The sequence below is a fragment of the Brachionichthys hirsutus genome, chromosome 1, assembly GCF_040956055.1.
Source record: "Brachionichthys hirsutus isolate HB-005 chromosome 1, CSIRO-AGI_Bhir_v1, whole genome shotgun sequence".
NCBI classification, from domain to species: domain Eukaryota; kingdom Metazoa; phylum Chordata; class Actinopteri; order Lophiiformes; family Brachionichthyidae; genus Brachionichthys; species Brachionichthys hirsutus.
In genome coordinates, this window is record NC_090897.1 from 10962579 (window position 1) to 10975259 (window position 12681).

General features: G+C 39.9%; 3 protein-coding genes across 3 annotated transcripts; 2 read left to right on the forward strand and 1 right to left on the reverse strand.

Moving 5' to 3' along the window:
- Window positions 1-1401: 1401 nt before the first annotated feature.
- Window positions 1402-3569, forward strand: ube2t (ubiquitin-conjugating enzyme E2T (putative)). Its single transcript, XM_068748503.1, has 6 exons — window positions 1402-1510; window positions 1607-1676; window positions 1763-1868; window positions 1994-2092; window positions 2718-2801; window positions 3255-3569. Exons 1-6 carry the CDS (start codon window positions 1402-1404, stop codon window positions 3378-3380), a joined length of 594 nt encoding a protein of 197 aa, XP_068604604.1. The 3' UTR covers window positions 3381-3569.
- Window positions 3570-4447: 878 nt separating this feature from the next.
- Window positions 4448-8061, forward strand: mns1 (meiosis-specific nuclear structural 1). Its single transcript, XM_068741553.1, has 11 exons — window positions 4448-4466; window positions 4969-5018; window positions 5136-5345; window positions 5650-5777; window positions 5855-5957; window positions 6184-6413; window positions 6620-6836; window positions 6931-7038; window positions 7170-7430; window positions 7722-7847; window positions 7936-8061. The coding sequence occupies exons 1-11, from the start codon at window positions 4448-4450 to the stop codon at window positions 8044-8046; spliced, it is 1563 nt and encodes a 520-aa protein (XP_068597654.1). The 3' UTR covers window positions 8047-8061.
- A 5-nt stretch (window positions 8062-8066) lies between these two features.
- Window positions 8067-12191, reverse strand: tex9 (testis expressed 9). The gene is made up of 12 exons (XM_068745753.1): window positions 12135-12191; window positions 11625-11758; window positions 11304-11367; window positions 11123-11199; window positions 10906-10951; window positions 10692-10765; window positions 10430-10581; window positions 9979-10070; window positions 9524-9697; window positions 9310-9444; window positions 8452-8586; window positions 8067-8376 (listed from the first exon to the last, which is right to left on the reverse strand). The coding sequence occupies exons 1-12, from the start codon at window positions 12189-12191 to the stop codon at window positions 8299-8301; spliced, it is 1218 nt and encodes a 405-aa protein (XP_068601854.1). The 3' UTR covers window positions 8067-8298.
- Window positions 12192-12681: the final 490 nt, after the last annotated feature.

Genomic DNA, 12681 nt, shown 5'->3' on the forward strand with positions numbered 1-12681 from the left:
TATGAGCCCACGGTGTGTCCTGCAGGCCAACAAGGACTACAATAACCTACAAAAGTTAAACACGTTAATTACATAATCTTGATTGGTCATTAATAATATGATCATTCACTGCATTGCTATGAATTAAGGGATGTCCGCAGGTGACTTCAAATTATACAAGATGTAAAATAATTTTCCACATATGTTGCTTAACTAAGATCTTAATCTAATTTTACCAGTAAAAAATAAAACAATCCAGAATTTAAAAATAAATATAATTACAAATTCACTTTATTAAATTTGGGGTTAATTGTTATAATTATTGTTTTCTTTTAAGTTGAGAAAAATATTTATATTTATTATTTGTTTTTTTTCTTTTCTACGGGTCATTGTTGCTGGAGCCAATCCCAGCTTGCTGTGGGCAAGAGGCGGGTTACACCTCGGACGTGTCGCCAGCGCATTCACCTAAATTGCATGTTTTTGGAGGTTGGAGAAGCCGGAGAAAGCCCACGCAGACACGGGGAGAACATACAAACTTTGAACCTGGTACTTTTTTGCTGTGAGGCGACAGCGCTAACCACTACGCCACCTGTGAAAGGCCATTTCTAATGTTATTTTGCTAGAAAATTGAAAAGAAGTTTCCTCAAAAAACAGATGAATGCAATTGTGTGTAGAGCGATAATCTGTACTGTATTAATGAATAATAAAAACATCTCATTATTTTATTTATATCTTATTTTGCAGCACTAAGTGATTATTTAGAGATAGGACACGATATCTCAATATTTTGAGGTAGTAAGAAAGCAATTACTTCAAGATACTTTATCATTATTTTTGAGAAACCAAATCAATATTTTGAAGTATTTTGAGACCGAAAGTCATTATTTTCAGATTTTGATTAATAACTTTGAAATATTTTGTGACCATTAATTGCAGGGCCTTTTTTGTTGTTTTTCTTTTTACCACAAGAGGCGCTGCTTCATAATTAGCACAGTGTCACTACTAAAGTCAACGGTAGGTGGCGCTGACATTCACATTGGGTGAAATCCACCGTTCAATTTGAACTAGAAGAAGCTGCTCGAGCGTCGGTGACGTCGGGCGAGGGAAATCCAAAACACCGAAGTCGTAAAGTGGATTTAATCAAACCGGTGCTTGTGAAGTTTACGACAGTTGTTGCGACGGGACAAAAGTAAGAACTCGAGTTTAATTATCGGACAGACATCATGTTCTGTTCGTGGTGTAATTATTGGACGCAGATATGCTGACCTGGATCACCGGTTAGCATCTCGAGCGGTAGCTTGAACTTAGGTAGCACATTCGAGCATCTAATTGGGACAGTCGGCGCGAAGTAAAGTGAGGTAGTTGTTGTTTTAGCTGTACACGACGTACACACGAATATTTGTTATTATCCGTTTATCAGAAATGCAGAGGGCTTCTCGTTTGAAACGCGAACTTCAGTTGCTGAGCAACGAGCCACCTCCCGGGATAACGTGCTGGCAAACCGAGGACCTGATGGACGACCTCCGAGCGCGTAAGTTCGCTCCAGGATACGTTGCACTGGATTCCGCGTTGTTAATAAATGATTAATCTGATTAACGCACCCTTATTGCCCTCCTCTGGTTCACAGAGATACTGGGCGGATCAGAGACTCCATATGAAGGGGGGGTCTTCTCTTTAGAGATCAAGATCCCAGAGAGGTATTGTCTCAGAGCTTTAACATTTACAAACACAAATGTCCGCTCTCATGTCAACATTATATATACTTGCTGTTTTCCTCTCATAGGTACCCATTTGAGCCTCCCAAAATACGATTCCTGACCCCCATCTACCACCCAAACATTGATAATTCAGGGCGCATCTGCCTTGATGCTCTTAAACTCCCACCAAAGGTTGTGAACAAATCATCATAAATGATGATATTCACTTCTGTCATCTGGAATTTATCTGTTTTTGGTCTTTTTTAAATGAAATGCATCATCGAACTTTCTTTCTTGTTTGTTTGTTCGGTCTTCAGGGTGCCTGGAGGCCGTCCTTGAACATCTTAACCATTCTCACATCCATTCAGCTGCTCATGGCTGAACCCAATCCAGACGACCCACTCATGGCGGATATAGTAAGTCACACACTTTGTCTGTGTGAGAAGCAAATCTTTCACACACACAATCACAAAGTGGTGTTTTTCTGTGTTTTATGCTAGTAGAAATGAAGTTATGTCACATTTGAACTATTCCAAATATCTGTCTCTTATTCTGCCTGTTAATAGCTATCGTAGCGTTGCTATGAGCAACAATAGGGATGAGTGCAGCCAAATGCTGATTTGCTCTTGTTAAGATTAGCAGAAAAAATATTTTTGCATTATTTTTTTAGTTATAGCCAACAAAGTACAGAATTACTTTGTTAGGGTCTGTGGGTTAAACAGGCATACTGTTGATTACAATGCGAGGAAAATAGTGCTGCTGACTATGAATACGTGGATGCAAATCAGCAATAACACATCTGCTACTCTATGGAACGTGGAAAATAAGCTAACATTCTATCCAGTAAGCACTTTTATTACGATGCATTACTTTGTTTTGCAAAAGTCATTTGTCTCGAATCTCTAGACGAAACGGTTATCTTTATTGTCCTAAAAGTACAGCCTTGTGCAGCTCATCTGACATTTGAAGGCCGATACTGTGATGTTTTGTATCTCTGCCGTCTACACTTGTAACGATATGCTTAACATTTCTTTCATGCAGTCGTCAGAATTCAAATACAACAAACAGCTGTTTATAGAGAAGGCCAGGAAGTGGACACAAGAACACGCCTTTCAAAAGAACACAGTAAGTCTGTCTGGTCTCTAAGTGAAACGTTTTTAACTGTTTCGATACGTTGCTCTTGTATTATTGTTAGCCTGTTTTATTGTTATTCTGACATGCATGCCGAGCTATTGTATCAGCTGTGTGTTGTGGTGTATTTTACGTGCAGGGTGGTGCTGTTCTTCCTCAGTGGAATGATGTCTACCTCGTTTCCAATTGGTTTAGCTCATTTCTTGAAACTTGAAGATCATTTGGCAAAACAGTCTTACAGTTCACCACAACACCATAGCTCACTTGTAAAAGCTCACATGTCCCTAATATAGATAGTCAGTGGAACCAAAAATACGAAGATCATTCTGGCCATTTCTTGAAACGGACCGGACATTCTCAAATGTCTCTCGGGGGGCCAATAATGTTACGGCCACGTCTTCGTAGATGTCAATGTTGTCTCTAAAATAGCTGGTGTGTTTTATCCAGGGAGTCATGGCTATGGATATGGACGACAAGGAAAACTCTTTGGGTCAGAAAACGTCATCCCACAAAAGAGAGGCCGCCGGTATGGAGGAGAGAGCAGAGAAGCTGGCAAAGGGACCTTGCATGTAGTCTTTAGCTCACTGTAGGGCCCTATACGCCTGATAATTGGATTTCCATTTAGTGCCTTTACCCGTTTCCAGTTAGAATGCATGCATTCCTCTTACTTTAGACAGATCTGCATATTTATGTTATTTTATGTGCGTGTAGTGATATTATTGTTTATTTTAAACATTGATCATTAAACTCATTGAATGTATGACAGAGAATAATTAAGAAATGTGTTTCCTTATATTATACATACAGTAGACATGTACTATATAAAATTGTTTCTGTATGGTCTCATAATTATCTGTAAATCTTTGTTAGTTTAAATTCAACTGTACAAGATATTTCATTTTCAAACCAATAATCTTTACTGTTTTTCGGTGTGTTTTTTTTAAAATATATATATATATATGCCTACATTCTGGGAGGGGGTCATGTTTACCATTGTGTTGTGTCACCTTTTAACAGCACAGTAAGCATTGGGGAAGAGTGGACACTAATTGTTGAAGTTTTGAATGCAATTAGTTACATTCTTCTTTGATATACGGTTTGGTCCATGTATATTTGGACACTGGACGAGTTTTATTATTTTAGCTGTTTGCCAAAACATATTCAAGATAGTTATACAATAAAAATGCATTTAAGGACTCTTGGCTTTAATATCAGGGGCAGGGCATTCACAACCAAATTATAGGAAGGGTTTGGGAATTACAGTTCAGCTGGACAATTGTCTCAAAAGCTATTTCCTGGGCTGCAAAGGCTATTCCCTTCATTGATATCAGAATGGAAGGCAGGAAGCTGAGGAACATACGTTTTCAAGCAATGTATTCCACTGCCTCAAAATAAGACCGAAATCAAACTGAACTCTGGAGATTGAGTTTTTTAATTTTACATGCTTAAACAAACAGGTACATTATAAAGTAAAATCTAATCAATCATTTTTATTTGCACTGACCAGAAAGTTCCATCAATAGCAATGGATATGCTGCTGAAACAAATGTCACAGAAAAGATGGCAAATGTTGACATGGAGAGGGAAATGTAAAACGATGCAATGAGATTGAAATCTCAGCCATTTCAAGATGACAATAAATGTCAAAGCAAGAGAAGAGTAAGCTACTGATTCTCACATTGGTGTCCTTGGGTGATGATATAATATGGTTCCATAGCAATGTGATTTAGCATGCAAACATTTCAAAGAGATCAATCAATTGTAAATACTCAGCTCTGACTGAAGTGTGAATGAATGTAGAGTGTGTGTATATATATATCCCAATCAGTTTATTTGGCTGTCACATTCCGTTTATCTATTTACCGATTTTTTATTTAATTTCTTATCTTCGTAATTAGTATTCATTTGCGATCGCTTGGACTTGAACGCAGTCCTGAAACCGTGTTGTTGTGATTCCACCGGAAATGACGTTTTTACCGATGTTTAATTTTATTGGCTGAGCGTCCGGAACCGCGGCGTTCCCACGACAACGGAATGCCAACAAGAAAGGAAGACCAGCGAAGCTACATTTTACGTTACATACAGCTGATTAATAGTTTATGTCGACTAAACAAATTTAAAGCTAGTTAGTCTAAAGTTATTTACGAGTTTCCCACTAAAGATTTGGAGGAGTTCACCAAGTTGCGAATCAACGAAAAGTTTGGAAACATGGTAAATGCTACTCCTCTATGTTTAGAACGAACGCTAGCTTGACTGCTACTAGCACACAGGCTACAACGCTGCTAATAGTTGTTGTCTTATTCGTCTTTCCCCGCTGGGGGGGGTCAGAGTCGGAACTGGATGCACAACCAGCAGCAGAGGCTGATGGTTCAGCGGCAGAAGCAGGAGCAGCTCCGGCAGCAGGAGGCCGGGCGCGTGGACAGGGAGCGGCAGCTCCAGGCGAGTCTGCGGGGCGAGGAGGGCATCGAGAGGAGGAGACACATGCGGCAGGTGCACGAAGAACTCCGAGACAGGCAGGCGGAGAGCGCTCTGCTGAAGGTAAAAATGTCTCTTCATTATTATCTGCGAAGGTGATCTTAATTTAATGACTAAAAACAAACACATTATCGTGGCTATTGCTCTAATATTTGAGTTTTCATACTCACAAAACCCGCCGAGCAATTTTAAATTAAAGCAAAGCTTTTCTCACATTTAGACTGACTGTTAGTGATGGATTTGTAAATATTTGAGTTTAAAGTTGGAAAATAAAATGAACATTGGTGGCCCTTTTGGTGACTCAAGAGCCAAACTCTAAAAAGCATGTCGTAATGATAATGATGCTTTTTTTTTTTTTGGCTGGCAGGTAGAGGAGGAGAGAATAATCAGAGAAAAGCAGCTTGAACAGGAGGAGAGAATGGCTAAAGAGCTGGCCCGCATCAACTCCCAGAGACTTAAAGAAGAGAAAATGAGGCAATATATTAAAGAAAATAGGTATAAAAACGATTAACCTCATTTTACTGCATATTCTGAGTCAATCTGCTTCTGACGACTGCTGAAACACCTTTCAGCTTGGAGCTTCGAGAGCTGGAGTCCAAGCTGAAGTCTGCATATCTGAATAAGGGAAGAGCTGCACAGATTGCTGAGCAGGAAGCCATGAGGCTTCAAACAATGGTGAGCACTTCTTCACTTTAGCAGCCACCAGGCAGAGCTCTGGTGCTACCAAACACAGACAATGGTGAAAGGAACTACCTTTACTTCACTTTCACTTCAATTCCAAAGCATCTTTTGAATACAGAATGTCTTTATTCCTTTAAATAAAGGACATTATAGATACAGAATAGCTGTGAGACGTAGCCTACGTGCTACATCCTGTGTTCGTCTGTGCTGTTACATTTAGCGCGAGGAGGCAGACTTCACTCGCAAGATGAGGAATGAATTCGAGCAAGCAACAATTGAGCAGCGGCGACTGGAGCAGGAACAGGACGAGGAGCAGGCGCGGCATCAGAGAGCGCTGGAGCAGCAGCTCGCAGAGAGGGAACGCAGGAGACGAGAGGCGTACGAGGAGTTCCTCAAAGAGAAGCTCATGGTCGATGAGATCGTCAGGAAGATTTACGAGGAAGATCAGACGTGAGTGTTTTATTCATTTTCACACACACACGTTCGTCTCGCTTAACCTAGCGGCGAAGATGAAAATGTGATTCCACTCGCTCAGCACCGCTGCTTCAGTCAGAGTCGAATGAAGTTTCTTCTTTCAGTCATTTCCTAAGAAAGAACACATTAAGACCGAAACGGAATGATGGACGTGTTTTGAGAATGGTTTTGTCTATTTGCAGGGAGCGGCAGCTGAAACTAGAGGAAGTCAAAGCCACTCGGCAGCACATCGAAGAATTCAAGAGGCAGCGAGACGAGTGGAGACGCATGGAGCAAGACAAGGTGGAGGCGGAGAACAGACGCATCGTGGAGTTCGTGAGCCATCAGGAGCGCATGAAGGAGACCCGACTGGCTCAGATCAGAGAGAGAGAGGAAGCAAAGGAGCATCTCCATCAAATAGTTGAGACGACGTTTCTGGATTCTGTTATCTGTTTATTGAATAACGCACATCCGTGTTTGGCACCAGACCTCAGTCGTCTCTGTGCTCCTCTAGCTGTCGGAAAAGATGGAGGAGGAGAAACAGCAGCGTGACGAGATGGAGCGAGTCCGTGAAGAACTTTATCTAGAAGAACAAGAAGAGGCTTGCCGGCAGAGAGAGATTGTGAGTATAAATATTCAGGATCAGCAATTGTGTCCTAAACAAGGAAAATGTTGCAGTCAAAGGGAAGCAGGACACCCGAGTGATCTTATATATATATATACTGTATTTGATTGAAAAATTAAAATTAACAGGAAGAGATGGACAAGAAAATCAGACAGAGGCTGACGATGCAGCGGACCTGCCAGGAGCAGATGGCATTCAAAGAGATGCAGAGATGGGCGGAAAAGGAGGAGGAGGAGGAGGCCTTCAGGAAAGCAACGATGGCTAAGTTTGCCGAGGATGATCGGATAGAGCAGATGAACGCCCAGAAACGCCGCATGAAGCAACTTGAGCACAAACGAGAGGTGGAGAAACTGACGGAGGACAGACGGCGGCAGCGTGAGGCCGACATGGTACAAAGTGGCGCCGGTGGAGTTTCACTGGACGATGTTGTAATGATTGTACTGCACTGTGGAAGTGGCATTGATCGGGTTTTATCTTTGAAAGGCGACATTTGATCTTCATCATTTGAGTCAATACATTTCAGTGTCTCCTTGAGAAAAGATCATGTAGCAGTTTGGATGAAATGAGATTTTTTTTTTTACCACAAAAAGTTAAATTGAGTGGAGGGACAGACAAATCTAACCAGAATGTGTTGTTAGTTTTGAATGAGCTGCTCAGATAATCTAATCCTTCTCTTCTAGGAACTGGAGGCTAAAGAAAGAGCGACTGAGCAGGAGAGGGAGGCACTGAAGAGACAAATAGTGGAAGAAGAGCGGCAGCGACTTCTCAAGCATCATGCAACGAAGCTCCTCGGATACCTCCCCAAGGTACGAGGCGGGGCGTGCTTCCTAAATTATTCTACACCGGGTCAAATCTTCAGACGCGTGTATGACCACGAGCGTGTCCTTCCTCCAGGGCTTGCTGCGTGAGGATGACTTCCAACACTTTGATGAAGACTTCAGGAAAAACTTCAAGTCACGTCATGCAGATGTTCTTTCTGAAGATGGCTGGGAGGGAGATGATTAGATTCTGTTTGTTTTCTTTATTTTAAAATCAAGCACGATGGCGGTTTAAGGTTAGAGTGAGCCAAGTTGTTCTTTATTTTTCAGTACACATAGAAAACCTGATCAGTACATACAGTATCCACACAATGACTAGAGAAATTTAAATAGAGTACAATACAATACAGTACAGCAGACACAAGTATGTTTGCATATATACACAAATAACATGTAAACATGTTCTAAAGTATATCAAGGCGCCCTTCTTGATTCTCCTCTACGACTTCCCCCAGTCCAGGGCTTTCATGAACTCCTCCTCTGTAAATGACAGCAGCCTGGCAGCTTCAAAATGCATCTGCTCAAAAGCGAAAGTCAGTCGATATTTTGAGGGAAAGCAGGGCGGCTAACGAGCCGGAGCCGAGGCACGCACCTTCTGTCTCTTGAGAATGTCGATCAGCTTCAGCTGTTTCTTGAAACCCACGATGAGTTCTGATTTCTGTTTTTTGAGCATGTGGTTTTCAGCAAGGAGGCTTTCTTTGCTATGATGTTCCTCAGTTATCTTGTCCTGATTTCAAAATCATTTAAAGGACAAACATTAATGTGAGGCAGAGCTTCACATTTCATTTGCAACATGTTGAATTTGTGCTGTAGCTCCTCTTATTATTTTATAGTGATGTGTTCTTCAGTCAATGCAAGTTACTGAGCTCCTTGTTTTCATCACTGTGCTTATATATTAACATGATTTGTACCTGACAGATGGCAGTGAATTATTGTCTTCATCTTAAAACCGAAGCCCTTGATTAAATGACTTTAAAATACATCAGAGGAACTCTGCATTTTGATTGTACTGGTTATAGTATCTGCAATGGAAATGAATTAGTTTAAAATGTTTTGGATAATATCAAAAAAAAAAAAACATATCCCTTAGAAAATTATTTTTCTGCTCGATATTAAATATCAGTTATAAGCATCTGCTGTTTTTGTACATTTGGTAATTTTTTTTATACAACGGAAAACCCAAAAACAATCTTTTGATGTTTTCCTCAACTTAGTATTTTCTTTTTTTCATGCACATCAATACATTTTTAAAACACATTTTTTCAGACCAAATCAAATCAAAGGCTTTTTTAAATGAAAATACACAAAATAATGAATGTAAAATATAGCAATGACTTATTTTGAGGTGTGCATACCACTTTTGTAATACCTGGAAATGTGTGACTTATCAAATAATGAAATCCAGACGCATGACTAATAAGAGAATGTTTCCGTTCTATAATGTGCTCACCTTGTTCACCTGCTTCATCTTGTCCAGCTGAGCCTTTAACCTCTCCCCCTCTTCCAAGGCTCTGTTCAGGCGCACCTCCACGGTGCTGTGGACGGCTGCTGCTTGCTTGTGAGCTCTCGTCAAAGCTTCTATTTCCTACAAACACCACAGCCGGGAGGGAATCATGAGCATAATCGGACCTATTTTGCAGCTCTTAAAGCACGCGCCCACAGACCTTGTGTAAAGAAGACACTTGCAGTTGAAGACCGTCACATTTTTTTCCAGCCTCGTCTGCTAAAGCTCTGTGCTTCTCGATCTGTGTTCTCTGGATGCTTGTGGTTTTCTGCAGCCTGGCCCGCTCCTCCTCAAGGTCCTTCATTTGTGCACAAAGCTTAGCGCTTTCATGCTCCTGCAACAACAGAAATAATGCGAGCTGTTTTCCTGTATTCATTCATCCCTCTGGCTTTTTGGTTTAGCCAGGAAAAGTGAAGGATGAGTTTGATGCTCAGCTGAGAAGATCTCAATACGTGGCTTTAATATGCCAATGAGTAATTAGTAAAGGCATTAGATAGAAAGTGTCATCTTTGCCATTAAAGAATAGCTCTTTGATTTTCAACTGAACATCTGTCTTCCACTAATATGCAGGCCAGCGCGAGTCAAAGCTGAATCAGTCTTCCTACTTTACAATACCTTCTCATAATAATCACTTGAGAGTTGATCCAGCTCCCCTTGCATGATTCGTAGTTTTGCCGTCACAATACGGACTTGAGCGTCCAAAATGCCTTCACAAAAAAAAACAATAAAAGCAACTCAATGATGTAAGGGACAAACAAATAATCTAATCAATCAGCAAAGAATAATCTGGATCCACGTAATTGTGTGACGCATTGTGGAAGAGCAGAGTAAATGAAGGTGGTAATAATGTGTTATTATGCTGAAAGAATGAAACTACAGCAATAAATGTAAATAAGAATGGAACAAAAACATTTATTTACATAAATTATAATTACACTGACTGTGAAGTTAACAGAGACTGTGTGATAAAGAAAAGTAATTGTTTTACTCAATTCTTTGAAAACTATTCTTCAAGCAAAGTATAAAATAATTTGGTTTTTTTTGTACAAAGTGAGACGGACATTACCTGATCCCACATTATCTTCCACTGGGAACACGTGCACAATATTTTCTTGCATGGCAGAGCCGTTCGTCTTCTCCTCCGCACCACGTATTGTGTGATCCAAGAACGGGTCAGCTGAGCGTTCCATAGTCAACAAATTAACCATGTGAGGATTTCTGTAATCAGAAAGAAGCTGTGAAACCCTTTAGATAAAAATTATATATATTTAACAGTAGACGGTCATTACTTATAAATAAAAATAAATGCACACTACTGTGAAACTCACTGTGTTTTATCGGGACGTTCTTGTTGTATTCCAGTATTCTTGGATATTGATGTGACCTTTTTTTTGTTTACCACCTATGAAAAAGTCCAACAAAAAAGAAACAGCTCAACCTCCATTAAAACTTACAGGACTCAGAAACAACCTGAGGATTGTAAACCGTTGAGCGGAGTGTGTTTAGTGCTCAGAAATACAGACACACAGTCTGAACTGATACCTTCCTACTGGGATCCTGCACAGCGCCCCGATGAGACTTCATTATCCTGCACATAAATAAATATAAATATACATTCACACAGAAAGAAACGGCAGATTTGGGTCGACCTTTATCTTGCATGTTTGGTTACTGATGAGTAGTGGAATGATTTTAGCAGAGGCTGGAATAATTGCTTGTTTCTTCTGTATTATGAGCCACATTCTGTATTATTGATTACCTTGCGTCTTCTTCATCCTCAATGTCTGTCAGCAGCAGGCTGGATAACGGTCTTGATAAAGTTTCACCCTGTTCGCTCTAAAACCAGATAAATACTAGTCTGGTTTTTAAGATTTGACTTTTCAGAAAGCAAACAAAATAAATGATCTTGTTTACTTATTTTTTTTACAGTGAAAACTTACCATAAGCTGCTCTGCTTCTCTCACTATTTCTGCTGTTTTGGCCTCCAGCTCTGCATTTAATATTCTAAAGGAAATAAAAAAGAGAATGCATTTAATCATTAAGAAAATATTTTTCATCCAACATGACTGTAATAAATAAACTAATAAATAAGCTTTAATCTATTGAAGTATTATTACAGAGGCATTCTCTCCATGTTTGAAGGAGTATAAATTAGTTCCCATTAGAGCAGCTTATTCATATTTATCAATATATTGCCACAGCTTCTTAAAATGTTGAAGATACTCAGAATCTGGTAAAAACAAACAAACTAATATGCTTACTTGTATTGTTCTTCTTTAGCAAAAAGGTTGTCTGTGGGCCTCTTTGCTGGACCGGAGGCAGACTTTAGCTGTGGCCCTGCTTCAACCGTCTTGGACCGCTCTGCCTTGCCATTAGTCCGCGGGCATGTTTTGGACTAAACAAGAAAAAGAAGCAGATTTTCATAATAGCCAAGTAGATATTTAGATTTCTTGAGATTACATACCATATAATATAAATTAATTTCACCTGGTTATTATCTGTGGTTGCATGACCTTAGGCGTTCTATAGATTTGGGACCAGGGTGTTTGACTGTACTTGTCCTGCTCTAACATTCTATCTAATAAATATATTCATCATCATCACCATCATCATCACGTACTGATATTTGGCTGGGCGTTTATAGCAAGCCTAAGGCCTGTGTATCTGTGTGTTCACATACATTAGGTGAGGAGTCAACTGTAATCTCTCTGCAGATGGTACATCATTAGAAGGCGGTGTTATATCGAGATGGCAACAAGACCAGAACAAACCTGCGAGACGACGGGCCGGGGAGAACGGACCTTTATAGTGTAGCTTCTTTTAGCCATTGTTGCACTTGGAGAGTCGACAGCGGCTGGTTACCAGGCAACCACTTGTTCATGCGCGCAGTACGGCAGCCTTGTAAGGACAACTTTAGTCCAGGCACGCTTGTTGGCCTGTTCTAGAAAAAGAGCAGTTAAGTCATGAAAACAAAATAAACACTGAGCTGATTTTAATTTATTATTATTGATGTAGAAAGCGATGAAATAGAATATAATATGAAATTACACAGAGTGCATTACGGTAAGGGAAGTGTGTATTTCAGTAAATGTAATTATTCAGTTAAAGATATTGCTCAAGTGTTGTTCATTTTAAGAGCATGAAGACAAATTGTCTAAGTACTGTTTATCCTAAAATATCTGGTATTGCTCTGATTATGTAAGCGGTCATTTGAACACATTTCTTTTTATTCTCACCTGTTTCTACAGTGTATTATGTAAAATAGGAATAGTAGAAGAAAATTAATGAATGAAAAGAAATAAATATATTTAAATGAAT